At 35.4% G+C, this 26,808-nt stretch overlaps 1 protein-coding gene across 50 annotated transcripts in view; it reads right to left on the bottom strand.

Annotated features, from left to right (window-relative positions):
- Positions 1-26,808, bottom strand: part of TTN (titin) — a 272,676-nt gene that overhangs the window by 154,477 nt on the left and 91,391 nt on the right. For 43 of the 50 annotated variants that reach the window (XM_031651844.1, XM_031651839.1, XM_031651871.1 and 40 more), the window contains 38 exons: positions 26,117-26,398; positions 25,614-25,892; positions 24,920-25,201; positions 24,525-24,803; positions 23,726-24,013; positions 23,339-23,617; positions 22,947-23,225; positions 22,576-22,854; positions 21,692-21,979; positions 21,265-21,552; positions 20,201-20,491; positions 18,157-18,444; positions 17,496-17,588; positions 17,088-17,373; positions 15,819-15,999; positions 15,522-15,611; positions 15,155-15,422; positions 14,792-15,052; positions 13,098-13,307; positions 12,812-12,889; positions 12,683-12,709; positions 12,195-12,254; positions 11,788-11,871; positions 10,150-10,224; positions 8,465-8,512; positions 7,212-7,616; positions 6,713-6,775; positions 6,209-6,286; positions 5,976-6,053; positions 5,301-5,387; positions 4,991-5,071; positions 3,867-3,950; positions 3,382-3,465; positions 1,173-1,256; positions 871-951; positions 649-729; positions 412-495; positions 36-137 (listed from right to left, as the gene is read on the bottom strand). The exons of 2 other annotated variants lie outside the window; for them this stretch is intronic. In XM_031651844.1, the coding sequence (XP_031507704.1) occupies positions 36-137; positions 412-495; positions 649-729; positions 871-951; positions 1,173-1,256; positions 3,382-3,465; positions 3,867-3,950; positions 4,991-5,071; positions 5,301-5,387; positions 5,976-6,053; positions 6,209-6,286; positions 6,713-6,775; positions 7,212-7,616; positions 8,465-8,512; positions 10,150-10,224; positions 11,788-11,871; positions 12,195-12,254; positions 12,683-12,709; positions 12,812-12,889; positions 13,098-13,307; positions 14,792-15,052; positions 15,155-15,422; positions 15,522-15,611; positions 15,819-15,999; positions 17,088-17,373; positions 17,496-17,588; positions 18,157-18,444; positions 20,201-20,491; positions 21,265-21,552; positions 21,692-21,979; positions 22,576-22,854; positions 22,947-23,225; positions 23,339-23,617; positions 23,726-24,013; positions 24,525-24,803; positions 24,920-25,201; positions 25,614-25,892; positions 26,117-26,398 (6,555 nt within the window). The remainder of the gene's footprint in view (positions 1-35; positions 138-411; positions 496-648; positions 730-870; positions 952-1,172; positions 1,257-3,381; positions 3,466-3,866; positions 3,951-4,990; positions 5,072-5,300; positions 5,388-5,975; positions 6,054-6,208; positions 6,287-6,712; positions 6,776-7,211; positions 7,617-8,464; positions 8,513-10,149; positions 10,225-11,787; positions 11,872-12,194; positions 12,255-12,682; positions 12,710-12,811; positions 12,890-13,097; positions 13,308-14,791; positions 15,053-15,154; positions 15,423-15,521; positions 15,612-15,818; positions 16,000-17,087; positions 17,374-17,495; positions 17,589-18,156; positions 18,445-20,200; positions 20,492-21,264; positions 21,553-21,691; positions 21,980-22,575; positions 22,855-22,946; positions 23,226-23,338; positions 23,618-23,725; positions 24,014-24,524; positions 24,804-24,919; positions 25,202-25,613; positions 25,893-26,116; positions 26,399-26,808) is intronic. 5 more of the 50 variants (XM_031651834.1, XM_031651840.1, XM_031651841.1 and 2 more) reach the window with 5 other exon arrangements.

Consider the following 26,808-nt stretch of genomic DNA (forward strand, 5'->3'; position numbering starts at 1 on the left):
CAAACTCATTTATCCCCTGACTTCCAATTATATACCTTCGTGCCGCGTGACTTCCACTCTTTGAGGAACTGCGAAGGATAGTTTTTCTTCAGCAACAAATCTTTTTTCTTCTACAACAGTTTTCTTAGAGACTTCAGCTTTAAGGAAGCATTAAAATTGAAGTTTAAAATCAAGAATTTTAACAATTCTCACTTTCTAGAATTTGGGGAAGAGTTGCACGTACACCACTTTGACTAGCAAAATAGGAAAACAAGTTACATATCACAAGGACATAAACAAAAAAGTTTCACTGCAAGTAAGACAACAGATCAGTACAAGCACAGACCAGATGGAAAAAGCAAGAAGTTAACACACTCGAAGATTTTTTTTTTTTTTTTTTTTTTTTGGTCAGAGGATTGAGGCAAATCCTACCTCGGGGAGGAGGAGCTTTCTTAGCGACAGGAACTGGCACTGCAACTTTCTCCTCTGGGACAGGCTTCTTAGGCAGAGCTGGCACTTTAGAGACATTAAGCACTTTTAGAAATTTAATGTGATCTCAGTGAAGCCCAATGCAAAACAAAGAAATACACCCACAAAGCACTCATATCACAAAACTAACAAACTCACTGGAACATAAAGACTGTTCTTGGGAAGATGGAGAAACAATACCTTTTGGTGGTGGAACTTCTTCCTCTTTCCGAGGAACAGGTTTTCTTTCTTCAGGAACTTTCTTCTTTGGTATTTCTGGCACTTAAAGGATAGTATTGAATTTTAAAATTTGTCAAAAAGTCCAAATAAATGAGCAATATAGAAGTGGCAATTAAAGAAGACATGCAATTAAAGAAGCTTGAAGGAAAGACGAGGTTATTTCATGGAGATGGAATTAAGTACCTGCTGGTGGTGGAGATTCCTCTCTTTGAGTTACAATGGTTATTTTTTCTTCTGTCACAACTCTCTTCTGTACTTCAGGAACTTGAAAAGACATTTTTAGAATTGACTTTATATTTTCTAAAGTAGCTATGCACAGCTACTTTTTTAAGAAAGCAGACAGGTGGACAGACACTTTTGTTCAATTCTCACCACAAAACATCCATTTAGAATGAAAGTAACTCAATGGACAGATAATTAAACACAAAATATTTTGCATCAAAGACAAAAAAGATAGGGCTTCTTTACTTTGAAAGCCACTGTACCTTTAGCTGGGGGAGCTTCCTTTTTCTTTGCAACAGGAACAGGAATCTTTTCTTCAGGGGCAGGTTTCTTTGGCACCTCTGGGACTTAAAGTTTTTGAAACACAATGTTGGTTCAGACATATATCACTTTTATGAAAGAACATGGGCACATGCACAAATCTTTACGTAGTACATTAATGTTGTTATAGATTATTTATGCATCAGCAAAATTATCCAGAAAATTAAGCTAACTATAATATTCCAAGGATCATAATGTGACAAATATCACAAATAATGTTTTAGAGGCATTTAGGCAAAAATGAGTTACGTAATAGAAAGTTGTGCACAGAATTCGTCCTTTATATATTGATATGACCTTGCTAAAAACAAATTAGTGATTACACAAACAATCAAGAATGTGGATATAGTATATAGAAAACTTCTTTATGCTCTGTATTGAGAAATGGAGTAAATAATAACAATGGCTTTAGTTTATGTAAGACTATTTTAGACTAAGACTAAGAAGCCTTAGAGTCTTAGAATAGTTGAATATATATATAACTTACTTCTTTTCCCCACATTTCTCCTCTCATTTTTGGTAGGTGTGCCTGTAGTGAATTCAAAACTCAGGAAACACTTACTCTAGAGTAGGTCTCTCCATCTGATACCCATGAGTGTTATAAGCTCTTTACAGAGCTTTGTGTACAGAATTCTGTGGGTATGTGTATTTGTGCTTTTTTTCTAAGGGGCTCTAGAGTTTTCAACAGGGTTTTCAACCTAAAAAATGTTTACAGTGTATTTGATTTATCTATTCTAAGAATGGATAATGTTGACTTTTTAATTGGAAGATGAATTTTAACAGCATGCATTATTGGCAGTAATTGTTCTCATTTTAAATACAGTATTGGCAGCTTTTGTGAATCCCTGCACCTCTGCACGTGCATTTGTAATATTTTGGTGTAATTATATAGCTGCTCATTTCTATATGTATGTGTTATGCTATATATACATGTAGTATTTATATATATACATGCTATTATACTATGTGTATTTGTTTTTATGAGTAAATGAGAGATGCCTCTGTGTCTCCTTTAAAAGACATACATGACTTTGCTGAAAACGAATTAGTGATTACACAAACAGTCAAGAATGTTCAGATAGTTTATAGAAAAGCTTCTTTATGCTTTGTATTGGGAAATATAGTACATAATAACAATGGGTTTAATTTATCTAAGATGATCTGTCTCACGTAGCTTTAGTATTAGTATTGGTTTTACTAATATGACATTTGTATTTAATGGTTAGATAATCAAAAGAATTTTGAAAGAGCCAAGAGTTTGAGAAAGAGAGAAGCCTATTTGATTCAGGAAGAAAATAGAAACATTGCAAAGTCAGGCCAAGGGAACACTATTCAAAATGTACTGTTTTAGTTAGGTCTGGTTTCTCCTAAATTGGATGTTGTTGAATTCTTGCTGAGTCTTTCTATAGCCGAACAGATATGTGTAATTGTAGTTTCAGTGCTTCAAGAAGATAGTGCCTTTTATCACCAAAAAATCCCAAACGAACGAAAGCAAGGGGTTTGTGATATACCACAGCAGTACATTTTCATTCAAACATACCTCTATGAAAGGTACTTTGACTAGCTAATTAGACAACTGAAACATTGACGGCAAATACTGAAGCTCAGTTAAGGTCTCAAGAAAATGGTGAAAGTAAACTTCAAAAAACCTATATGTTCCCCACTATTGAAGACTCACCACTATTGACTTTTAAGAAGTGTGGTACTATGTACGTCTTTATGTAATTAACAACTAGTTCTGCCAGACACTCTACAGTTATCATTGCCCACACCTCTTCATAATGCATGAAACTGCTTTTACTAAGAAAAAGTTGCATTTATGAAGGATGAAAGTTTTTTCCTAGAAACATGTAGAAAACAAGTTTCACAAACATTTCCTCTATCTCTAAGAGAGGGAAGATATTAAAAATGTAAGATAGCAGTTTCACATAGTTACTTCCTTTAACAACACTTTTTGGTGATGTCTTAGGAATATTCAGTACAATAAACAAAGTATGTCAAGAGCATGGCACGGAAGTGGACAAACACTAAAAACAGGAGGAGAATGTAAAAGAGACAAAGACAAAGGCAGCATAGTACACATGAAGATCGCAGAAAGCGAAAGGCTGGCACTTGGAGCAAAGAGTCTCCCCATCATGGGCTCTGGTGTACCTTTCGGGGGAGCAGCAGGTTCCTTCTTAGGCACAGGAACTGGCTTTTTCTCCTCTGGCACGGGTTTCTTGGGAACCTCAGGAACTTTAAAGATACAATTGTTGAAATAATGTGGAATATTCTAGTCTCCTTCTGGGACATTTAAGATTACATTAAAGCATAAATCTTCACTAAGAGTGTGAGAATTAGGAAGTAATTTAAATATGCCTGTTTGTGATAGAAATGAATGCTAAATACCTCAACACCATGCAGACATTACATACATTACACAAGCAGACAAAGACCCAGTTAGCATGATCTGGAGTCTAGAAATGTTACCAATACTTGTATAACACATTACCACAAATAAATGAAATCAATCAATATACACGGAATTAAATATATTATAGATGGTTTGCAGATGCTATTTTGTTAATACACAGATCTCATAGAAAAAGATACAAGATGGATGCTAATAATTATTTTTTTCACAAATATTATTCTACCTTTTGGTGCTGGGGGCTCCACTTTTTTAGGAATGGGAACAGGGACCGCTTCTTCTGGAACTGGTTTCTTAGGTAGCTCAGGGACTTTAAAAGAAATGTACCATTTTTGAGAAAGTGTGCATTTGACAAGGCATATGTTGTTGTAAGACTTAGAATTTAAAAAAATAGAGATTCCCTTTTTATACCAATTGAATGCAATAAAATTATGCTTTAGAAATGAGGGCAAATGAAGATGGCTGAATGGCTAATTGGAAAATGTGACTGCTGTCACCTTTAACTGCAGAAGCCTCCACTTTGTCAGGAACAGGTAGGAGCAACCCTCCCTCGGAGGTGCCTGTGTCGGTTCCTCAGAAACCAGCTTTTTACGAACATCAATAACTATGAAGTTAGGTTTTTTTTTTTTGTAACCTTTACTTTTATAAAGCAGTTTCATAAACACAATTGCATTCGATTTTTTTGTGTCTTAAATGTTCAACAATTTGGCTGGGATGGAGGGGGTGGAGGCTTGATCTATAGTGCTTGCAGATTTCCGATTTCCAAGGTGGTGTAAACACTCCCTCCCACCCTGGCTATAAAGGTGATGTCATTGTCCTTGAGTTGGAAAGAGACTTGCAGTAGTACATTATATGGTATTTCCATCACACAGACACAAAGATAGAAACAATCCCAGAAACACAGATAAGAACAAAATGCCGTAAAATAGGAGGTAATAAGTTTTGAGTATTTATTAACATTTAAAAATATACTTTATTGGACTGTAACTTTACATAATCTAATTTTTAATAATGGCGGTGTTAAACTACTGGCTAGCAAAATTCCTGAAAATGTAACCATAGGCTCTGGTGAGCTGGTATGAACTAGCTCCAGGACACTGTATTTCCAAATAACAGGTGATGAGATTGCAGACTCTCTGAATCTGGGAATGGAGCCTCCAGTAATTTTCGCTTTTCTCCCCTGTGCCTTCCTCATGGTTCTTCCCGTCCCCCATCACATCCTTCGTACATAGTGGCTATAGGTATGCAGACTGTGACTAAATCTGTTATTTAATACTAACATAAATGTTTACTATGGAATTTGTACTTTTATTAAAAGACTAGTTTAAACTTAGAATGAATTAATAATACCTTTAGGTGGTGGTTCAACCCTTTTGGAAACAGCAACGTGAATTTTCTCTTCAGTAACAGTTTCCTTTTGTACCTCGGGGACTTAAAAAATGTACATTGTAATTACTGATATGCCATGTTGTGGGTGGTAATTGTAATTTACAAAGAACATTAAAATAAAATGAAAACAGAGACAAACATGAAATGAAAAAGATGACAGAGAATTTACAAAGAGACAGAAATGTCTACATGATCACAAATTAAACAAGAGGGATAAAAATCTGCCTAAAACCCTTCCATTTGAGCCCCCACATTCCAGTTTGCCTTATACCTGTGACTGACACCTCCTCCTCTGTGTGAGAAGCAAAGAACATCTTTTCTTCTGAAATAACCATCTTCTTTGTATGCACAGCTGGTACTTTAAAGAGAGTATTTCACATTAGTATTTCTTTTTTTAGTACAAGACATCAGATCAAACACATGGATTTTATACTCAAGTATTTCGACACAGAATGAGTGGGTTAATATGGTAGCTTGAGAACAAATTCAGTATTGACAAGAAAACAAATCATCTTTTGATCTATAGGGACAAACAACACATGCAGCCTTCATCAAACGTTCTTAAGTGAGAATCAAATAGACACAACTTCTTCACACACAATGTTGTGCTTTTCCAAATCTGTTAGGGTCTATTTCTATAAATAAGAGGACAGGGAATATTATATGCAATGGAATGCATTGCATAGTAAAGTTAGCAAACTACTGATTAAACACAAACCTTCCTTATAATAAAAAATGTAATTTTTAAGCAGAACTAGAAACAAAGTAGATAATGTTATTATTTAAATTGAACATATGTGCAACTCAACGTAAGACTTGTATTATGTAAAAATGTGTTTTTTTTGGTCGTTTCAGATTTGTGAGTTACTTAGCAATATATGTACACATGTCCATACACATAAATAAAAAAAATTTGAACTTGTAGCTGAAAAACAAAGATGTATACCTTTCACTTCAATAACTTCTTCCTGTACTGGAGTCCGGGAAGGTTTTTGTGGAACAATCTTCTTTGAAACTTCAGGTACTTTAAAAATATGTACAAATATATTTGTATTTTGAAGAATGTTGCTTTGCACAAAATTTAAAAGTATTTGATTATATAAAGAACTAACGTGAGTATAGATCAGTAAACACATTACTTGTGTACATGGGTGCTAGGAACGTTTGAAATGATAATACCTTTGGTGACTTGAACTTTTTCTTCCTCCATTCTTCGAGAAGTCTTTTCAATTTTTTCAATTACTGGCTTCTTTATAACTGCAAGCATTTTAAAGAAATTGCAGTACTTTTAGAATTCCTATTAAAAATCTCTCTCTCTCTGTCTCTCTCGCTCTGTGTTTATACACACCTATATGTATATATGCAGCTATATGTATCATTTTTTAAAGAGAGAGACGAGTTTGGTGCTTTGACCTTTATGCACAACTTTGAACGTCGGGTACAAGTTTCTGTACTTAACATATTTTGGCTATATTTAAGTTTACTATTACAATTTTTATCATCTTTTGATTTTTTAAATTAAATGAATTAGATAGAAATTTTAAGAAAAAAAATCATTCACAATAAAGCTTAGAGAAGAAGTTGTGCCTATTGGATTGAACTGCTGATTTATACATTGCTGCCAAACAAGCCATGATAATGATGTCGATGCTCTAGTCTATTTAAATATTTCCAATTACTTACCTTTAGGAGGTGGTGGTGCTTTCTTTTCAGGTACTTTGGCTGGAACTTTTCTCTCATGTGATTCTTTAATAAAAACACAGGAATAAGAAGGGATGCTTAAATAAGTTCTCTTAGGTTGTGTTAATTCCAAATGAGATAAGGTAAGGATAATATATAATTTTGGGATCATTATTACCAACACAATTCTTAGTGCTAGGTTTTGAAGCAGGATCAAGCAGAGATGCAACAAGGCAGTAAAAGTAAAACTTGAACTTCTGCATTAGAAATTAGCACTTGGAATTTAGTGTTAGTAATAAGACTACATGATTTAGCTTGTAATGTCAAAGCATGAAAGTAACTCTGAAGAAAATAACTTTTAAAATATTTCTAACCTTAAAAAAATCCAAGATCATTTTATCTATTTCACATAAACTGCAAATCAGGTTCATAGCATTGACAATTTAATGAACTGAGCAAAAATGAAGAAAAGAGGGAAACAAATCATTCAGTTTATACATACCTTCATAGACCTCCTTTTGAACTTGAATTACTTCCCTTTCTTGGTAAGCCTCTTCCCACTCTTCCTCCCCTTCGTCATAGCCTTCTTCCCTTTCATAGTATTCTTGCCCTTCTTCAAAATCTTCTTCCCATTCCTCATGAACTTCCCTTTTAGCTTCTACCTTGGTCTCTTCATAGTATTCATCTGGTTCTTCATAATAAGGTTGTTCAAATGGCTCTGTGTATGGTTCTACCTCCAGTTCGTCGTAAGGTTCTTCGAAAGATTCAATGAAAACTCTCTTCTCCTTGTGGACTGCTTGCTTTTTCTCATACACAGCTTCTTTTTCTTTCTGAACCTCTTGCTTTCTGGTTATAGTCATTATTTTTACTTCTTCAGCTTTAGAGGATACATCAATGATTTCAGGACCTAAAATAGATAAAGAGACTATTAGCACATTAATTCTATCCATCCAACTGCTTCACTAAACAAAAATCTACCTAGTTAAACAACATCAGTATTTCAGATCTATTTTATTGAGAATCCTTTTTTTTTGTATTGGTTCCATTTAAATTTTTGACTACGGAACACAGTAGAGTATCAAGATACATTCTACTGTTGATTTGAGGATTTTTCCAGTGTGAAAAAATGGATTCAATAAATATTATCAAATGGACACAACTTCCATTATTCCATGAGAGCTCCAGTTTGCAGAACCCCTAGTTTCTTCCAATGGAATAGTTTTAACATTCGATAAGTTTATGGAATTTATATTTAATATTTAAACAGTTAACCTTTTTAAAAAGTTCTGATTATGATTTCAAACACATTTCTAATTTTAAACCTACATTTTTGACTATTGCATAGGATCCCTTAGTCATTTAATAAAAACAACATTTAAAATTATGTAACCAAGTTAATTAGGTACTTTTAGATAACAGATTTTAAAAGTTCTTAAGGGCTCTCATTATTTATATGACTCTTAACATTTGTGTTAACTACAATTAAAAAACTAAGGAATGGCCCCTCCTTTTGAGCCCTCACTGCTTCTTTCTCTGAGACCATTGCACAGAGGCAGCATAAACATCTGCCTGGGTTTCTTTTCCTGGGAAAGGGGCAATATGAAATAGCCATCATTTCTAATGCTAAATTTAACACAGCAGAGGAGACTCCACAACTTTGCAATAAGTTGGAAGCCTAATATTTAAAATAAGAATAGTCAGCAGAAGTGCAAATCTCAGGAATAAACAGAATAAAAATAATTTCTCTTTATTTACCTTTTGCTGGAATTAAGGTAGTAGGAGGTGGAGGCTTCTTGACAAGCTCTGGGAGTTTAAAAACATAAAAATGGGTGTTTATTTTTAGATTACATTATTACTAATGTTTACTAATCCTGCACATCATTGTTAGTTGTTTGTAGGAGCTATGACTACTACAAATACACCAGCCTTTCCAGGAATCATAATAATGCTTTTATAATTTCCAAATCTAGCTCATTAGAAATGCTATGCAATGCCATATTAACAAAAAACAAACATGCAAAAGGCCAAAGTTTGATTCTAGTTTAGATTGATTTATAATAAGTTAACATTAAGCATGAAGAGAATATTTAATATGTCCAATGCTAAAAATAATGCATTAGACATTTTCAGTTATTAACTATAAAGTTCACGAAATATCCATGCTTTTTGAGTGTCCTCTTATTCCGTGATGTTTCACAAATGACCACTCAGAAAAGTCTGAATGATAAACGATGCCTTGTGCTTCCATATTTTCCTTCTTTATGGAGGATGCTGTACTCTAATCTTAGTCAAATGGGTTAAAACTATTTGTTTAAATTTAGTTATCCAACTGTTTTCCTAAAAATCTCCCAGGATATATTGAAAGTTAAAGTGATTTGAATTGATCCTCCTTCATAAAGTATTTTTTCTTCAAATATTGATATTTAGATCACCTAAATCAGGAAGGACACTGAGGTAGGTTGCAGCAACCTCTTAAAATTAGCACCAACCCTTGCTCTTCTATTGATGTGACTTTATCAAGACCAGCTGTTGGGCACTTCCATGTTCATTACAGCATTATTCACAAAGACCAAGTCATGGAAACACCCTAAGTGTCCATCAGTGGATGAATAGATAAGGAAAAGGTGGTACGTACATACACAGTGGAATACTATTCAGCCTTATAAAAAAAAGGGAATTTTGTCATTTGTGACAACATGGATAGAATTGGAGATTATGCTAAGTGAAATAAGCCAGGCACAGAAAGACAAAGACTGTAAGTTCTCACTTAGATGTGGAACTAAAAAGTTGAACTCATAAAGTGTAGAATGATGGTTACAGAGGCTGGGAATTTGAGGGAATGGGGAAATGTTGGTCAAAGGGTACAAAATCTTAGCTAGACAGGAGAAATATGGCTTTTCTTGAGATCTGTTGTACAGAGTGGTGAATATAGTTAATAATAGTGTATTGTACATTTCAAATTCGCTGAAGAGTAAATTTCAAATATTCTCACCACAAAAATGTTAAGTATTTGAGGTGATGGATATGTTAATTGGCTTGATTTAATTATTCCATATTGTATTCACAGATCATAACATCACTTTGTACCCCGTAAATATATACACAATAGTAAATCGTCAATTTACAATAAAAGAAAAAAGAAAAAAAAAGAATAGCTGTTGGACTTCCGGGCAAGACCTTCTTTAAATTATCATCCAGAAAAAACCAGAATACACATTGGTTCCCAGGGGCTCAGGAGGACAGGAAAGAGAAAAGGGAGAAAAAAGGAAGTTGAGAAAGAGAGAGTGAGGACTGAGTCAAAGAGGGTGAAAGTGAGTGAAGGGAGAGGTACCATTTTGTGATTGCAAATTCTTACCCTTCCTTCACCCTCCACTATTTAGGATTTAAAAGTTTTAGCCAAGAAAAAAGTATTAAGACTGCTTTTTCATTAATTATAATACCTTCACGTGGTGTCACCTCTTCTTTGGGCTTTGCAACAACTTTTTTGGCATCTTTCTTCACAGCCTTTTTGGTAACTAAAAAAAAATAAGAATAAAAAGATTTCTGGTATAAGTAACTAAAATGCTTTCAGGAAACTAGGAATTTCATTGAAACATTTTATTTTTCCAAATGTTGATAGTAATGAGCTTCTGCACATTACTACAAGATATTTGTTTTGGAAAGATCTAGGACTAGATGCAAAAACATTGTTTTGGAGGGATATAGAAAATGTACTGTGATCTTACATCTTCACTGATTTTGTGTCTGCTGAGAGTTAAAGTTTTCAGAACATTGGGTGTGAATCTAAGTGATATCATAAATAGAAAAGTACACATTTTCATCCTTGTTTCACTTAGGGATGAACACAAATATGTTAGGAGGAAGAGTAACAAGTGGGTTTAAAGTCCTTTGTTGTGCTGCTGTTATACCTTAACCACATTTCCTAATCATACTTGATTATGGCCTCTCATATTCATGAATAAAGAACACTCTCTTTTAATTTTTAAAACATTATTTAACTTCTCAAGTTTCACAGTGAGTTCTCAAACTTAGCCATGTTGATACTACCAGTCAAAGAACAAATCATTCATTAATATAAGTTATTATTTTTGATAACAGAAATAGAAATGGAAGTCCAATTTATGATTGTTGATTCTTGTTCCTCCCTGTTCTCACAGCTCGATAAAATGTTTATGTTGGTATGAATCATAAAAAATGCTTCTCTTTGTTAATGAGGCTGCATTAGTCACAAAATTGGAAGTTTCTAACTGAATTTCCTCTAAGACTGGCTTGAAAAATAGGTCAAACTTTTAATGCCAATTGTAGTGGATGTTAAGGGCCTACCATGTCCACCCCTTGAATCTACTACAGTAGTAGTGACTTAGCTATAGAAAAGTGTGATTTTGACACACAGAATTTTTTTCTGACCATGCTGGGAGAATTCTGACAGCATTTCTGAACTCCCTGTAACTCCAGAAAGTCCCAGGAAATCTGTTGTCTAATTTAGTTGAGAAACTTTGGGACACAAATAGTACAATTTCTCTGCTGAATATGTGAGAGGAGCAATTCCTTGGAACGCTTAAGATTTCTTTATTGGTGAGATCATGCCTTAGGTACAAAAGAAGTCAAATATTTCATAAGTATTCTAAATCATATTTTTTGTGACAAAATAGTAAAATTTAAAGAGTAGTTAATACTACAAATTGAGAAGAATCACAAGCTATAATTTGCAATTTAACTGTAAACTACTATGGTTTATTTCCATAAGCTGCACTAGAAATTGGTTCCATTATTCTTTTTGTTATACTTAGTAGTTAAGAAAATACGAAACATAAAATTAATTCTACATTAATGTTTCAGTAATTCCATTAAAATAAAATATTTTAATAGCAACATAGTATTTTGTTTGATGATTTTCAGAGTTTTAAGCACATGACTTACACATTTAGTTAGCTAATACTTTGAGAAAATAATTTACATTTTGAAAGGCAATTCCACCTCTTGACCACTAGAGGGCCAATGTGTTGTATTAAGCAACATTTTTCGGGTCAGCAGAGTGAAATTCCTATTTCGACGTCTAGGTAGATGAGGTATAATACCTTCAATACGTTTTGCTGGTGGTTTCTTTTCTTCGGGTGTTGGTAGCAAAAGGGGGATAGGAGGAGCGACAACAGGAGGGATTTCTGAAGAAAATAAATGCCGTTAGTAACATGTTTTAGTTTCCTATTTTGCGTAAAATATAATGAATAGTCTCATGCATTTCTTTCAGTACTTCAAAGGTATTATAGTACCAATTCATCAGTCAGAACAAATAAAAGTAGCATCTATTTATTACTGGAACTACTTTTTTTTTAACTTTAATTTCTAATTGCTCACTGAAGAATACAACATGGAAGGGTTTGTTCTGACTCTGCTGCAGTTTGGGCGTTGGTATAAAGTTTTGTACAGATTCGTAGTGCTAGAATATTGCTGCTGCAAGCTCAGATGCTGAGGTTCGGGGTCTTACCTTCTGGTGGTACTGCTCTAATAGGCATGGTTGGGATTGGAACTCTGGAGTCAGGAATATCTGGAAAGGGACATGTAATGATAAGCATAGAGAGACTGAGAACAAGCTATTTATTAGACCCTAAGATATGTCAGGCATATCTAATGGAAGAATCTAATATACAGACAAAATAGTATTAGTATTCTTTTGTATGCAGCCACATAGGTAAGTTTTGTTTGCTGTCAAAATTTGTTTCATTCTGTGGCCATTCTATTTGGCATGATTCTAGCATCAGCTGAGTGAGACCTTATTATCTCTGATTTGCCATACTCACAAAGTTTAACATTTTATTATTTGACTGAAAGTAATTTGACTGAATAACACTTTTATTGAAAAATATTTTATCCAAAAGAGAAAGATATCTTATACGTTTTAGTTTGGCTTCTGTGATTTACAAAATTATGCTGAATTTATTGTAAGCAAGGATTGATTTTTACAAAACAACTTACCAGGAGGCTTTAGCTCAAGTTTGATTTCTGCAAAATAAAAAAAAAAATGATATTTTTGTGTTGAGAATGGTATAGGTAGGCTACGTGTTTCAAAGATGGCAGGGTGGCTTTCAGATGGCGCTCCCTCACCTTTCGTCGTTAGGTATAACTCTGCCGTGCTTCTTGCTTCACCTCTTGGCTCCAGCCGAGCGATGACCGAGTAAACACCTAGGGAGAAAAATCATCCAACTTTTGTTTTCTGATATGTTGCAAATAACACTTCTTTACTTCAATATATGTATGTGTTTATTTACACTTGTCTTTTCTAAAAAAGCATTCTAGATAGAATTAGAGCATGAGCGCATACAGGGTAGAAATACAGAAAACAGATGAGCCTTCAATTATACATTCACTGGAAAACTGTCAATGAAATCACCTTCATCGTCTGGGGTCACGTTGTGGATGGTCATATAATGGCAGCGACCGTCATTCCTGAAGTTGTACTTCTGGCTCTCTGTCAGTTCTGTTGGTCCTTTGTACCATGTTACAATGGCGTCATCAAAGGACACTTCACACTCGAAGGTGGCAGACTGATGCTCACTCACCACAATGTTCTGTATACGCTTTGTAAACTGAATTGGTTCAGCTGTTTAAGTACAAAGAGAGTTCAAAGCTAGGTTATATAGAGAGGAATTTCTTTTACTTGCTTTTGCCTCAGATACTTAAAATCTCCATCTTTGTACCCAGTTATAAAATAGCAAGAAAAGTTCAAAAATCCAAAATGAAAAGAAATGCACACTTCTTTGCATCACTAACAAAAAAGTATCCCAATTCTTAAGTGTATTCCTGCCGGACGAATGTAGCAAAGTGTAAAGAAATTATTGTGAGTCCTTAAAATATTTACATAAAGGACATATTAAAGAGAGCTTATGACCCAAAGTCAGATTAAGTTTTAAAAGTGTTAGGGTACACAAACTTAATTGTACTCTGTTACTTATTCCTCTGTGAAATTCTTTCTTGCCTCGGTAAAATAATTTCTGTTACTCAGGATCTAGAATTGTTTATCTAATATGTATAACTTTTCTTGTAAAATAATTTCAAACTCAATAGGAAATCTGCACTTCTAAATTTCACAAAAAAATTTTAGAGTTCGGAAATCTGCTAAGTACATAGGGGCACAAATAAAGGATCTGTGTGGATGGCAGGAGTGTTTTCTAGAAGAGGATGGAGGGGAGGGTCTTATGCGTATAACAGTACCATAAAATCTTAGAAATCACAGTACTCTGGTGAGTTCTATTTACTAAATAATTATATTAAAAATATCAATTATTTAAAAAATAATTAGTACTCGCAGCTGGACCTTTACTTTGAAAACCATTTAAAATACAACCAGCCACTGATATTCATTGTAAGGTAAGCCAGAAAAGTTGATATGTTTATGTAAATCGAATGTCATATATTTGTGTTTCAGCAAATACAAATGGGCACCAATAGCTGAAAGCAGATGCTATTATAACCAAAATTTTTCTCAATACAGTTTGAGGGTGTCTTTGGAAAATGCATATAATCAATTAGGAAATGAATATTGTTGCTCCTAAATTCTGAGATTTCACTTAATTTCAGAGATTCAGAAGGTTGAAACATGATCTGAAAATGAAATAAATATTTTTTGAAAAATAATTGCTAATCGCACATGACATGTTAATTTTATCTACATAATTTTGTACAGAGAAAGTCAGACTATGTCCTATAAACAAAATATCAATTCCTAACCAAGATCCTCCAGATTTACAGCTATGAGATCTTGTCCTTTCCTAGATTTCTTTCTACAATCCTAGATATGAGAATCATGAAATTTAGACTTTAGACAGAAATTACTGTTAAAGATTATGTCTTAGACTAGATTAAAATCTAAAAGAATGACGCAAAAGAATTGACACTCATTTGAATATTTCCCATGTGCTTCTGTATGAACTTTGAGATGTGAGTGGATACTATGAGAACGTGTGTTGGGAAAGAAGAACACATGACCACTTTGATGTGTATCTAAAGGCAGGGCTGCAGGCGTCCTGCACAACATTTGCCATTGGCCTATGCTGTACCACAAGGACTCCACAGTGTTTCACGCACCTTCGATTCTGAGTTCTGCGGAAGTTTCAAGGTCTTCATATTTGCAGGTGTACTGACCCTGGTCTTCTGCTCGAACATCTGCAATGGTCAATTTGTGGACTTTGTGTTCTACTTCTGTTTTATGTCTACCTTGGGGTTTAAGGATTCTGCCATTTCTGAACCATTGAGATTTTACATTTGGTACAGAAAACTGGCATGTCATGGTGCAAGTCTGGCCTTCTTTCAGAGTCACATCCTGAAGATGCCGTTCCCACGCAGGCTCTGTTCATGTGATACAACACACATTTTGTTCAGTATCACACGCAGATGTGCTCAACAGTAATTTAAATCTCACAAGTATTTCATAAGCCTTTTCTAACTTACCAATCACGGTTAGTTTAGCGCTAGCGATGTGTGGGCCACAAACCAATCGATAATTGCCCTGGTCTTTAAGTTGACAGTTTTTGACTCTGAGTGTATGTCGGTCACCATCGATGCTTATTTCAAATTTATCACTGGGTTCCAGTTTTTGAGTTCCTTTGTACCATGAAAGCTTGATTTCTGGATAATTAATTTTAATGTCAATTTCAAAGACAGCATCATTATCTTTCAAAACTGTCTGATTTTCGATGTCTTTGATCAGAGTGACAGGCTAGGAGAATAAAGAATTAAAACACAGTTGTTACTCCTTCCCTTATAATAATACTCAATCCTAACTTGTTCATTTTATTATCAGCATAATTCTTTTTACCTCTGTCTGTGACAGTCTTTGCTGAATAAATGATACAAGTTCCTCAAATTCCTTTTCGTCCTTCTCTGACCTCTCTATTTCTTCAATTTCCTGAGAAGAACAAAAATGATAGGTATTACATATGAAACAAAATTTGATTTAGAGGATGCATGACTATATTCAACTTCCATTCTGGATGCTGGTTAGGTCATATTAAATGATGTCATGTAACTATAGGATTCTGGTAATTCAAAGGGAATGTGTGAGATGTTTTAAATGTGACTTTTTTCGGATGATGCTATATATGAAGGAGCATACCAGTCTATGTGTCTCTTCTTCTTGGCTTTGCTTGAGCAGTTCAAATGCTTGAAGAAGACCTCGGAAGTCAGTGATTCCATACATGCGGGCATATTTTTCATATTCTTTAGGATCAACATTTTTGAGAAGTTCCATGATATCAATTTCCTCTTCTTCCCCAGCTTTCTTTAAGATTGGAGTCCTAAATAAAATTTAAAAAGTAAGGATAAATCACCTGTCTTCTATTTATTTTTAATTATCTATCATCATTCAAAGATTATGTACTTCATTAAGGTTTTCTTGTTCTTTATTCAATAAATATTAATTTTACCATGTTAGCTGTGAAATAATTTTAAAATGTGGGTTTGGAGATGGAGTGGATTAAAATCAGATGGATTAGGACCATTGTTATAAAATATAGACATTGGATCAAAAATTTTAAGAAAGGAAAGAGTAATAGAAGTATTTCTGTAAACTTCATAACCAAAGAGCCTAGTTAATGAATTATAATATCAGAAAAAATAATAATAGCAATGGAAAACTTTAATAATAGAATAGTATACATCTCATGGAAAAGATTTATGGGAATTGAGTGTGGATTTAATTCAATAATTATGTTGAAAAATAAACCATATTGAAATGGATGATAATTATGGAAAATGTTTAAAACAGTTGTTTTAGAGAACCATTCATAACATAATAAATTATATATCGAAACAAAAATTTCATACCTAGGCACAGACAATACTAGGGTTTCTTTAGGGCATTTCTTTTTGTTTAAAAATCTTAATAGACATTCACCTCATTCTTAAAACTTTCTCTTACATTCAGAAATTGATTCTAATGAAACAAGAACACCCAGATGTTTTTGCTTATCTGCTTCTGTTAAAATGTCTATATGCCTATGTTTTTTAACAATCTGAATCATGAGATGGATGGCCCATGCCTTTTGAGAGATTCCTTTTGTGAATGGGACATTCCAGTTGTCCCTCTGAATGCACAGGAGATTGGCTTCAAGAGGCCTGTGGCTAGATGCTGAAGTCCCTGATATAAAATGGCATAGTATTTGCATGTAACCTATGCACATCCTCCTGTATACTTCATCTCTAGATTACTTATAATATCTAACACAATGTAAGTGCTGTGTAAATGGTTGTTATGCTGTATTGTTTATTTGTATTTTTAAAATTTTTGTTCTTTAAAACTTTCCACTGGGGCTGGTTGACTGTGGATGCGGAACCCGCTTACACCGAGGGCTGACTGTACAATTTGTGGTTTTTTTGAACTCACTTTTTCAGCATTGCTCTAAGATCGCCTTCAATTTTCTCTTGTTTCTTCCTTTCATCCACCTGTAAGTTAACGTTACTTTCAATTTCACCATGTTTGTTAAATGCCACGCATCGGTATAACCCAGAATCAGTTTTTGTGGTGTCTCTAATCTCCAGTTTTGCTTCATCGCCTTTTTGGTGGATGAAAACACGACCTCCTTGGTTCAGCTGTCTCCACTTCCCTTTTGTCCATTTAACATTTGGGATTGGGTCACCTCCAACTTTTGCAATGAAGGTTGCAGTGGTTTCTAAGGAATAATGAAGACAAATGAATAAAAATTTAATTTTCTAAAATCAGTCCTTCCAAAATTAAATCATAAGTAAAAGGTACCAGATAGATGAAGATGTACTTCTCATGAAGTACACTTACTTTCTACGACTCTGATACTCTGAGGTTCTGACACAAAAAAGAGTCTTCCATCTACTGCAGCTTTCTTGGCTGCTGGGGCCACAGCTGGTTTGTCTGAAAAAACGTTTACATGTTTTGTTACTACAATCACCTCAGAATTGTAATAAATATCCCCCTTTTTAAAATAAGCCTTAGGAGGTTGGCAGTGTGATAAGGAAGTACTGCAGAATTCTCTTCCTATGTAACGGTGGGTTACAGAAGATAAAGCAGCTTCTCAGACATTTATGCTAATGATAGCTCTCAAAGGTTGAACTATAATCATGTTAGTAGTGTCAATATTTTTAGACCTGGTTTTATTTTTTCCAGGTGTATCACACCAGCCTACTTTCTATCACATTATTATAGCATCATTTTTGGAACTGCATTAATTAAATCTTACTGGATATGGTGAAAAGAGGTTCAAGAAGAGTGGTAAACTTGTAATAATTTCAGATACTTTGTATTGACATTATTTCTGTTAAATTATCTAATATTTCAATTAAAATAAGGAGCCTACAAATTGCAGATGAGCAACAACTGATATTTCTAAAAATCTGATTCCATTTCTAGTGAAATTGTAATAAGCAAATAAACATGAGTGGTGGCTGGCTTGAACTGCATAATACTTTTGAGGTGTCTGTACCTTTAATGGTCACTTTTGATTTGGTAGTGTCACTTCCAGCCACATTTGAAGCTTTACACACATAATCTCCCGAATCTGCTTTAGCCACATCTCTGAGTTCCAGTACAGCTGTCCTACTAGCAAAGCTGAAGCTGCATCTGTCTGAAGGCTTTATTTCCCTGCCAGCCTTCAACCACTGGATCCTAATTGGCTCAGATCCCTGGACATGGCAGCTGAGCTGCACGTATTCTCCTTCACTCACTGTTACTGGAGTAAGGTGCTGATCAAACACAGGTGGCTTCTTAGGTTCTGGAATTGAAAAGATATTTTCATGAGGAACATAAAGGCAAAAAAAGTATTAAATTCCACAAGAGAAACAAATAAAGAGAAAACCAGTTTTGCCTCTAACAGGTAACACTGGTTGCTGTAGTAGAACAGAATTATGTGTCTGGTTTATTCCTCTCTAAAGACAGTAGTTTAAATTTGTTGGATTTTTAAAAACGATAAAGGTTTAAAAACAAGCAAAGAACACATGACATGCTGCCCACAAATTGCCCCAGCATCTGTGTCCTGACTAAGCACTGCAGACACTGGCAGTTACTATAAACTTCTTTACCATGTAGCACACTATTAATTCTCTCAAACCTGTGTACAGCTGCGTTTTTGCTGAACCCTGAAAATGAAGGGCTTATTTGGGAATTCTGCTTATCTCCAGCAGCAGTGATTGCTACCCTCTAGGAAAGAAAGCTAGCATCTGAGTAATACATGAGCCCACATATTTATATGTGATTTTCTCTGATGTTCATCTTTAGCTATTAAATGGAGCCACAGTAGCGTTTAAAATCCAATCTTAGCCCAAAGGAATTAGGAGTTGAAGTTCAGTGTTTAACTGAAGACCAGTGATGAAGACTCGATGAGTAACATGATAGGAAGGCCATGTACAACTCAGTAGTATATAATGATTTTGTTCAATGGTTCTGAGACCTGTACCTAGAAAGAATAAGGCCATTTTTTTTTGTTATTGCAAAGATTAAAACTTCTGATGTCTACCCTTTAAAAAATTTTACAAATAGCTTCAGAATTCTATAGAAAGCATTTATCTGCCGTGGTAAAACCATCATGAATGTAAATCATGAATATAAGCCACTGCTAAGTATATGTTTTTCATTTTATTAAATGTGTTTTAAAACTAAATGCATCTAAATTCCATTAAATGAGTGATGAAATTGGAATTTTAAGACAACTCAGTGATATTTACTTATGAGAAATATCAGTCTATTAATAATAACTTACTATCTGTACACTGTGAGATAATCAACCAGATCATAAGAGTTGGTAATCAATTCCAAGCTGCTCTAAGAGTTTAGTTTTTAATGTGACTTTGATGAAGCTATGTTGTAATTACTGGAAGCCGTTACAGTGAAGAGAAACAGATAAAGATATCCTTAAACAACATAGTCTATTTCATTGTCTCAAGCTATGATTGTGTATTTAAATACATCTTCCATAATGATATGCAATGTTTTCTACCCATTATTTTTCTTTTTGGGCAAATGTTACCCTTTTGTCTGGGATTAATATTTGTTTGCAGGTCCAAAGCTTTGGGCAATATACATTAAACAATAATCCTTTAGAAATACACTTAGAAAGGAGAAAGTTTCAGACTGTGATATAATGTATAACTCAATAATAGTCAAGTCAGTGTGATATTTGGTGATGAACATTAGAAAAAATTAAAAACAAATGTACTTCATAAAAACATATGTGTCACGTATGCACACATTTCAGAGTATGCTGAAACTTCTAACTACTTAAGGGAATTTGGGGATATGATATAGAAACCTAATATACTAGTCCATTAAATGACACCTCCTTTAGGAAGACACATAATTAAATTACAATAATTTATATTTTTGGTAAACATGTGGAGTGATAAATACACAGTTAAATAATGTGTATTTATATTTGTTATAACTTACATGGTCAAGATATCATAAGAAATGCACATGGCTATATAACAGGCAGTGAAGAAAAACAACAGGTTGGGGCTGTGAGGATAACTCACCTTTGATGACAATTGAAGATGTGCACAGAGCAGAGCCTGCATCATTGGACACTTTGCATGTGTACAAACCCGCGTCGTTCATGCCTGCTTTCCTGACTTGCAGCACTAACGTGTTGTTCTTGAATGTTATTTCACAGTTAGAAGTTGGTTGTATCTCTATATTATTTTTGTACCAGGCAACAGTTATAGGTTGGGAACCAGCCACACGTCCCTCAAGTTTAAAAGAATTCCCTTCTGTTTCTTCTACTGTCTCTGAGAGTTTTTTAGTGAAACTTGGTGGGATGAGCCGCTCTGTAAGAAATTGCAAGGATATATGAAGTAGAATCCAGAAGCAGATTACTAATATGAAGCTTTTCAAGGAAAAAATCTCATATTTTTAGTTAAAAATCAAGGCTAACCAACTAAATACACTATATCAGTGTATGTTCCTAAACATTTCAGTCTCCTTCTACCAGCTTATTCTAAACTGTTCTTTGACTTACAAGGTGGGTGATAAGAAATAACTTATGGTCATTTACAGAATCACAAATTTGTAAAAAGAGGGGGTAATCTCAGTATCATATGGAATATATAAAGTTTTAGAAATATAGATTATAAGCTGGGTGTGGTAGCTCATGCCTGTAATCCCAGCACTTTGGGAGGCCAAGGCGGGCAGATCACTTGACGTCAGGAGCTCCAGACCAACCTGGCCAACATGGTGAAACCCCGTTTCTACCAAAAATTACAAAAATTAGTTGGGCATGGTAGTGGGTGCCTGTAATCCCACCTACTCAGGAGGCTGAGGCATGAGAATCACTTGAACCCAGGAGGCAGAGGTTGCAGCGAGCAGAGATCATGCCACCGTACTCCAGCCTGGGTGACAGAGTGAGACCCTGTCTGGAGAAAAGAAAGAAATACAGATTTAAAAAATGACTTCTTCTCTAGATAAACTTATTTCCTCGTAAATGTTTTCTTTTCATTTGTTTAAAAATGTCCTAAATTGCATTCATCATCATAAAAACTACACCTTCAGGATATACTACAAAATTACACTTTTGTGGGATCACTTATAAAATAAATGATACCTTTTATATTCAGCTGAGCTGTGCACGAGTCTTTTCCCACTTCATTCACAGCATAGCAGGTATATTGTCCAGAATCTCCTTTGTCTACTTTGAGGACTGTCAGGTGGGCGCTGTTTTCCAGATAACTAATCTGGTAGTTTCCACCACTTCGTATCTCTCTGTTGTCTTTGGCCCAGCTGACCTTTATCGGTTGTGTGCCTGTGACGTGGCACTCAAAGTCAGCACTTTCTCCCACCACAGCATCCACAGGGGCAAGACGGATATCAAAGAATGGTGGGTTCTTCCCCTCTAATAGTAGAGCAGAAAGACAAGGTTTCAGGCTCAGTATCTGGACCATGTCAGTTTACTGAAACAGAAATTTCTCCCTAATTTCACATTTGATTACAATACTTTAATTATAGAAAGAAAAGTTTAAGAATCCACAAACCTGTAAGAATGAGCCGGGCACTAGAAGAAGCAGAGCCTATAGGGTTTGTAGCTGTGCAAGAATACTGGCCTGCAAGGCTCCGGTCAGTTTTAAAAATATTGAGTGTGGCTGTATTGTCTAAAAATGATGTTTGTACATTTGGGCTGTCTTTCAATGGCTTGCCATCTTTATACCAAGACACAGAGATAGGTTCTGATCCACTTATGGCACAATCAAAAACAACTGGCAGTCCAACTGTTTCTTGAACATCTCTCAATTGTCGAGAAAATGATGGTGGAAGTTTTTGTTCTGTAGGAGCAGAATAAAAGTAACAAACACTTTAATTTACTAAATGCTCTTCTCACAATTATATATATACAAAATGCATGTATATATGTGATTTCTTTTAGAAATCAGGAATTATTAATGTCTCTTGAATTAACTTGGAGATAAAGAAAAGCATATAGATTTCTGGAGCAAAAGTATCACTCTGAGACCAACCCTTATGCACAGTAGGTGCAAACCAATCTGAAAACCAGTAAAGCAATTGGTTGGCTGAAGGCATGTCTCTGGGCAAGCAGCAGATTCCTGTAATTTTAAAGACTGCCTTCTAACAATTTGTATGAGATACTTATGGGGTGGAATTAAAAAATATATGATCACTTTTAAAAAAGATTTAATTATAGAAGCAAATGATTGCATAATCCTTCCAATTAAAGATTTAGTCATATTATCTCTCTCTGTAAAATCCACAGAAAAAGATAAGCCACTAACTGTAAATAGGATTACTTAAGCAGAATATTAAGACTTTGGAAAGATTTTCCTAAAAACAAGGCCTCCCCAGACATTTTAAATCTTGTTCAAAAGAAACACAAATTCGTTCACTTTAAAAATATTGCCATCACCTTGAACGGTAAGGAAAGTTGATGCAGAAACTTCTCCTACGCTGTTTTCAGCTTTACAGATATATTCTCCACTATCATTAATATCAACCTGGTTGAAAACCAGTGTAGCAACATTATTCCTAAAATGCATTTTGTAGGTCGTAGTGGGTCTCAATTTTGTATCTCCTTTATACCAGGATACCCCAATTTCAGGGGTTCCAGCAAGCTGGCATTGTAGAGAGGCAGAATCTCCAACAGACACCTTAACCGGCTCCAGCTGCTTGACAAAATACGGTGGTTCTGCAGCCAAGAGAGATAATCAATCAGTGATGAAGGAGATGGGCCAGATCATCGATTGCATACAAAGGTAAGAATGTGCAATCATGACAAACCTAGTATGAGTATTTGTGCTGAACAGGAATCTTTTCCAGAAGCATTTTCAATGTAGCAGTTGTATTGTCCTGCATCCTCTACTGTGCTACTTGGAATTTCCAGGATTGCCGATTTTTCAGTCGTGGTTATATTACACCTCTGAGAAGGAGTTACATTTATGCCATTTTTCTTCCAGACAACCAAAATGGGAGGAGTTCCAGTGAATGTACCCTCTAGGATCAGGGGTTTTCCTTTCTCTATGCTGTAATCATTCAGCCTCTTCACAAATTTGGCTGGGGCTAAAGTGACCAAATTGAAAATATATCAATTGAAAATATCAAACACATATACATAGAGACATAGACACATCTAATTACTAACCATATAAATCTAGAAGAGCAGTCTGACAAACCTTTTATGTAGAGATGTGTTGTACAAGAAGCCTTGCCAGCTTCATTGCTAACTATGCAAGTATATTCTCCACTTTGTGATGTATCTACATCGAACAACTCCAGTTCAGCAACTGAATCCTCCAAGGACACGTTGCATCTATCCCCTGGTACTACTTCACTGCTACCCTTGAACCAGCTAACACTGAAAGGAGGTGTTCCTTTTACGATACTGGTGAAAGTTACATTGGTCCCAGTTAAAACATCCATGGGTTCAGGTTTCTGAACAAAAGATGGTGGTTCTAAACACAAAAGCATATATCAGAAAAGGTTTAGATTTGTGAATTGTTATGACAAACATGCTTAATAAACTGTGAAATGCAATTCATTTTACTGTTTTGTAAACTGACCTCTCACAGTCAAAGGAGCACTACATTCATCAGAACCAGCCATATTAGTAGCTATACATGTGTAGTCACCACTGTCTGATTCTTCCAGCATGTTCACAGTTAAAGCACAAGTATTATCTGTCAGGGTGGTCTGGTATTTCCTTCCACTGCTGATCTCATTTCCTTCATGGAACCAGGAGACAGAGATTGGAGGTGACCCATAGACTTTACACTCCATTACAACTGAGGAACCGGATAGACCATTTGTCTCTTTCAATTTTCTTGTGAATGAAGGAGGAACGGTTCGATCTGAATGTGATACAAAAAAAAAAAGCAAAAACAAAGGACAACAATTATAAAATGACTTGAAGAGAGAGCTGTCTTCTTGATGGAATATCCCTAGATCCATTTGGCTCTTTTGTGAGGGTATTAAAAAATCCTCTATGGCTTCACACTATCAAAAGCTTGGAGAATCAGTGGGCAGAAAGTGATGGTTGACTTGCTAGGGATTTTATTCTCTCTTTGCCGTGAAGCATTATGTGGTGAATTATTTCAGCATAAAGGAAGACTGCTTTAACCTTATCCAGACACTATTTTTCATTCCTATCATCATTTTGGAAATTCCTCAAAAAGAAAGGGATATAACTTTAGAATGTGGTTTTCTTCTAATTCTACAGATGGTATTGCCTCTGAATTTGCTGATTCAGAAGATGTAAGACTCATGCTATCCTATAGAAGATGGAACAACCCATATACATTTATGAAAATCAGGAAATACATTATTATACTGATGAAGGAAAAGCCCAAGAAATCAACCAACCTGAAACCTGCACTGAAGCTGTGCAGCTGTCTTTACCAACAGGGTTCTGCACCTCAAAACTGTATACCCCACTGTCACTCGGTGCCACCTTGATGATCTTAAGGCCAGATACTTTGTTGAAGAAGCTTATTTTGTATTTGTTGTCACTTGTTAGTTCTTTTCCATCCTTAAACCACTTAGTACTGAGTTCAGGGGTGCCAGTTACTGTACACTCCAAGGTACAGGTGTCTCCTGTGGTAACTTTTATGGATTCTGGCTTTTCTACAATTGTTGCAGGCTCTGGAATGAAATGTAAAAGATACCCATATTTTAAATTCAAATGGAAAAACTAAAGAAAACACAGATCCTGGTGAGTGTGTGCCTTGTATCTGTGATAACATCATCTTCGTACTAACCGAGAATGGATAGCATGGCGAAGCACTCTTGCATCCCAGCATCATTTTTGATCTGACAAGTGTATTTTCCAGCACTGGCTGGTTCCACTCTTGAAAATTGTAAGGTTGCAATGTTTTCTGAATAAGAAATCCATATGTTGTCACTTTCTCTAACGACTTCCCCCTTATCTTTGAACCACACCACTGAAATGGGCTCAGCGCCTTCAATGATAGTCTGCAGCTGAACTTCTTCACCAACGACAGTAGAAATGTCACTGAGCTTCTTCACAAAGCTTGGTGGTGCTGATGAAGAAAGAGGAAAGCCTGGGTTTTAAAATGTGTGGGACTGACAGCATTTTGCTCAAATCATGAACGCCAAGAATCAAACTAGTGATAATGTATCATTTCCATTTAAGAGGCATTTTTGGTCGATGCGAGCAGGGACACATTAAAGTTTATATTCAGTAGGAAAGTTGAATATCTCATCTACTCCAGCTTCCTTAATCCAATCAAAACCTAATGACAACATTATCTAAAAGGATATTTAGTAGGATTTAGAAACGGGATGCAGACTCAACAGAAAAGGACTTGGAAAGGAAACAAAGGGAAAGTGGAATAGGCTGTTAGTGATAAGACTGAGCTAGGGTGAAGGGGGCAACAGACTATTACAATTAGAAGGGAAGTAGTGAGCAGAAGAGAATGCAGTCCATCTAACCTTTGAGAGTGATGGAACCAACGCAAGTGTCACTCCCCACATCGTTTGTGGCTTTACACTGATATTCCCCAATGTCTGCAGCATCAACATTCAGGATGTGGATACTGGTAAGGAAGTTCTCAGACATTATCTTGTACTTCTTGCCGCTCCTAAGTTCTCTCTTGTCTTTATGCCAAGAAACATGAAATGGGGGCGTGCCCTGAAGCTCACATTCAAGGTGAACATCAGCTCCTTTCAGTGTCTCGACAGGATGAGGCTTTTTGCGGAAAATGGGTGGTTCTAAAATTGGAAAAAAGGAAGATACGGATGTATTATGTAAGTATATAGTTAAAAGTAAGAATCAGTCTTCCACTCCATCGGAGATAGAGTGAAGAAAACACTTTCAATTCTTTACTGTGTCCTTTCCCAATTTTAAAACATCGTTGGAGAGTCAAACAGGGAGTTAAGAAGACAATTAAAGAGGAGGCTAATGTGAAAAATACACAGGTGGGGAGAACTCTGACCTTTAACTTTTAAGGACGTGCTGCTGCTGGCACTGCCGGCTGCATTGTGGGCCTCACAGGTGTAGTCTCCACTGTCTTCAACACTGAGATTGTGCATTTCCAGCACAGCCACGGAGTCAACGAATGACATTCTGAATTTACTGCTCTCTTGAATTTCAGTCTCGTCCTTGTACCATAAAACTTTGATTTCTGGAGACCCGCCGATTTTGCATTCATACCTTGTAAATTCATCCTGTTTCACAATTCTTGAAGGTTCTAGCTTCTTAATGAACCTGGGTGGTTCTATGGAAACAAAAGGAAACACAAAGGGTAAGGGATGGAAAAGATGCATATAATTCAAGATGAGGTGGAAAAAATAATCTTTGCTAGAGAGGTCTTTAGCTCTGGAAAACAAATTTATGCAGTTCAAGGAAGAAGAGTTAAATGAAACCTAAATAGAAAATTTCTAAAATAAAATACGCTTGTTTTTGTAAGCATCCACATCAAGTATTATTACTAAATGAAGGAGAAAAAGACGTTACTCTCTAATGTGCCATCCTCTCCCAGCAAAAGAGTCCCTTCTCTAGTGCCAAGATCAGAGATAATAGCATGTATCTGTCAGTGGAAGCCCTCTGAGGTCCACGGGGAATGAGAGTTTCGTTACTGTCCTGTATGTGAACCAGTGGAGAACTATTTCCTAAGGCTGCAATGCT

Source organism: Papio anubis, chromosome 10 (genome assembly GCF_008728515.1).
Source record: "Papio anubis isolate 15944 chromosome 10, Panubis1.0, whole genome shotgun sequence".
Classification (NCBI taxonomy): domain Eukaryota; kingdom Metazoa; phylum Chordata; class Mammalia; order Primates; family Cercopithecidae; genus Papio; species Papio anubis.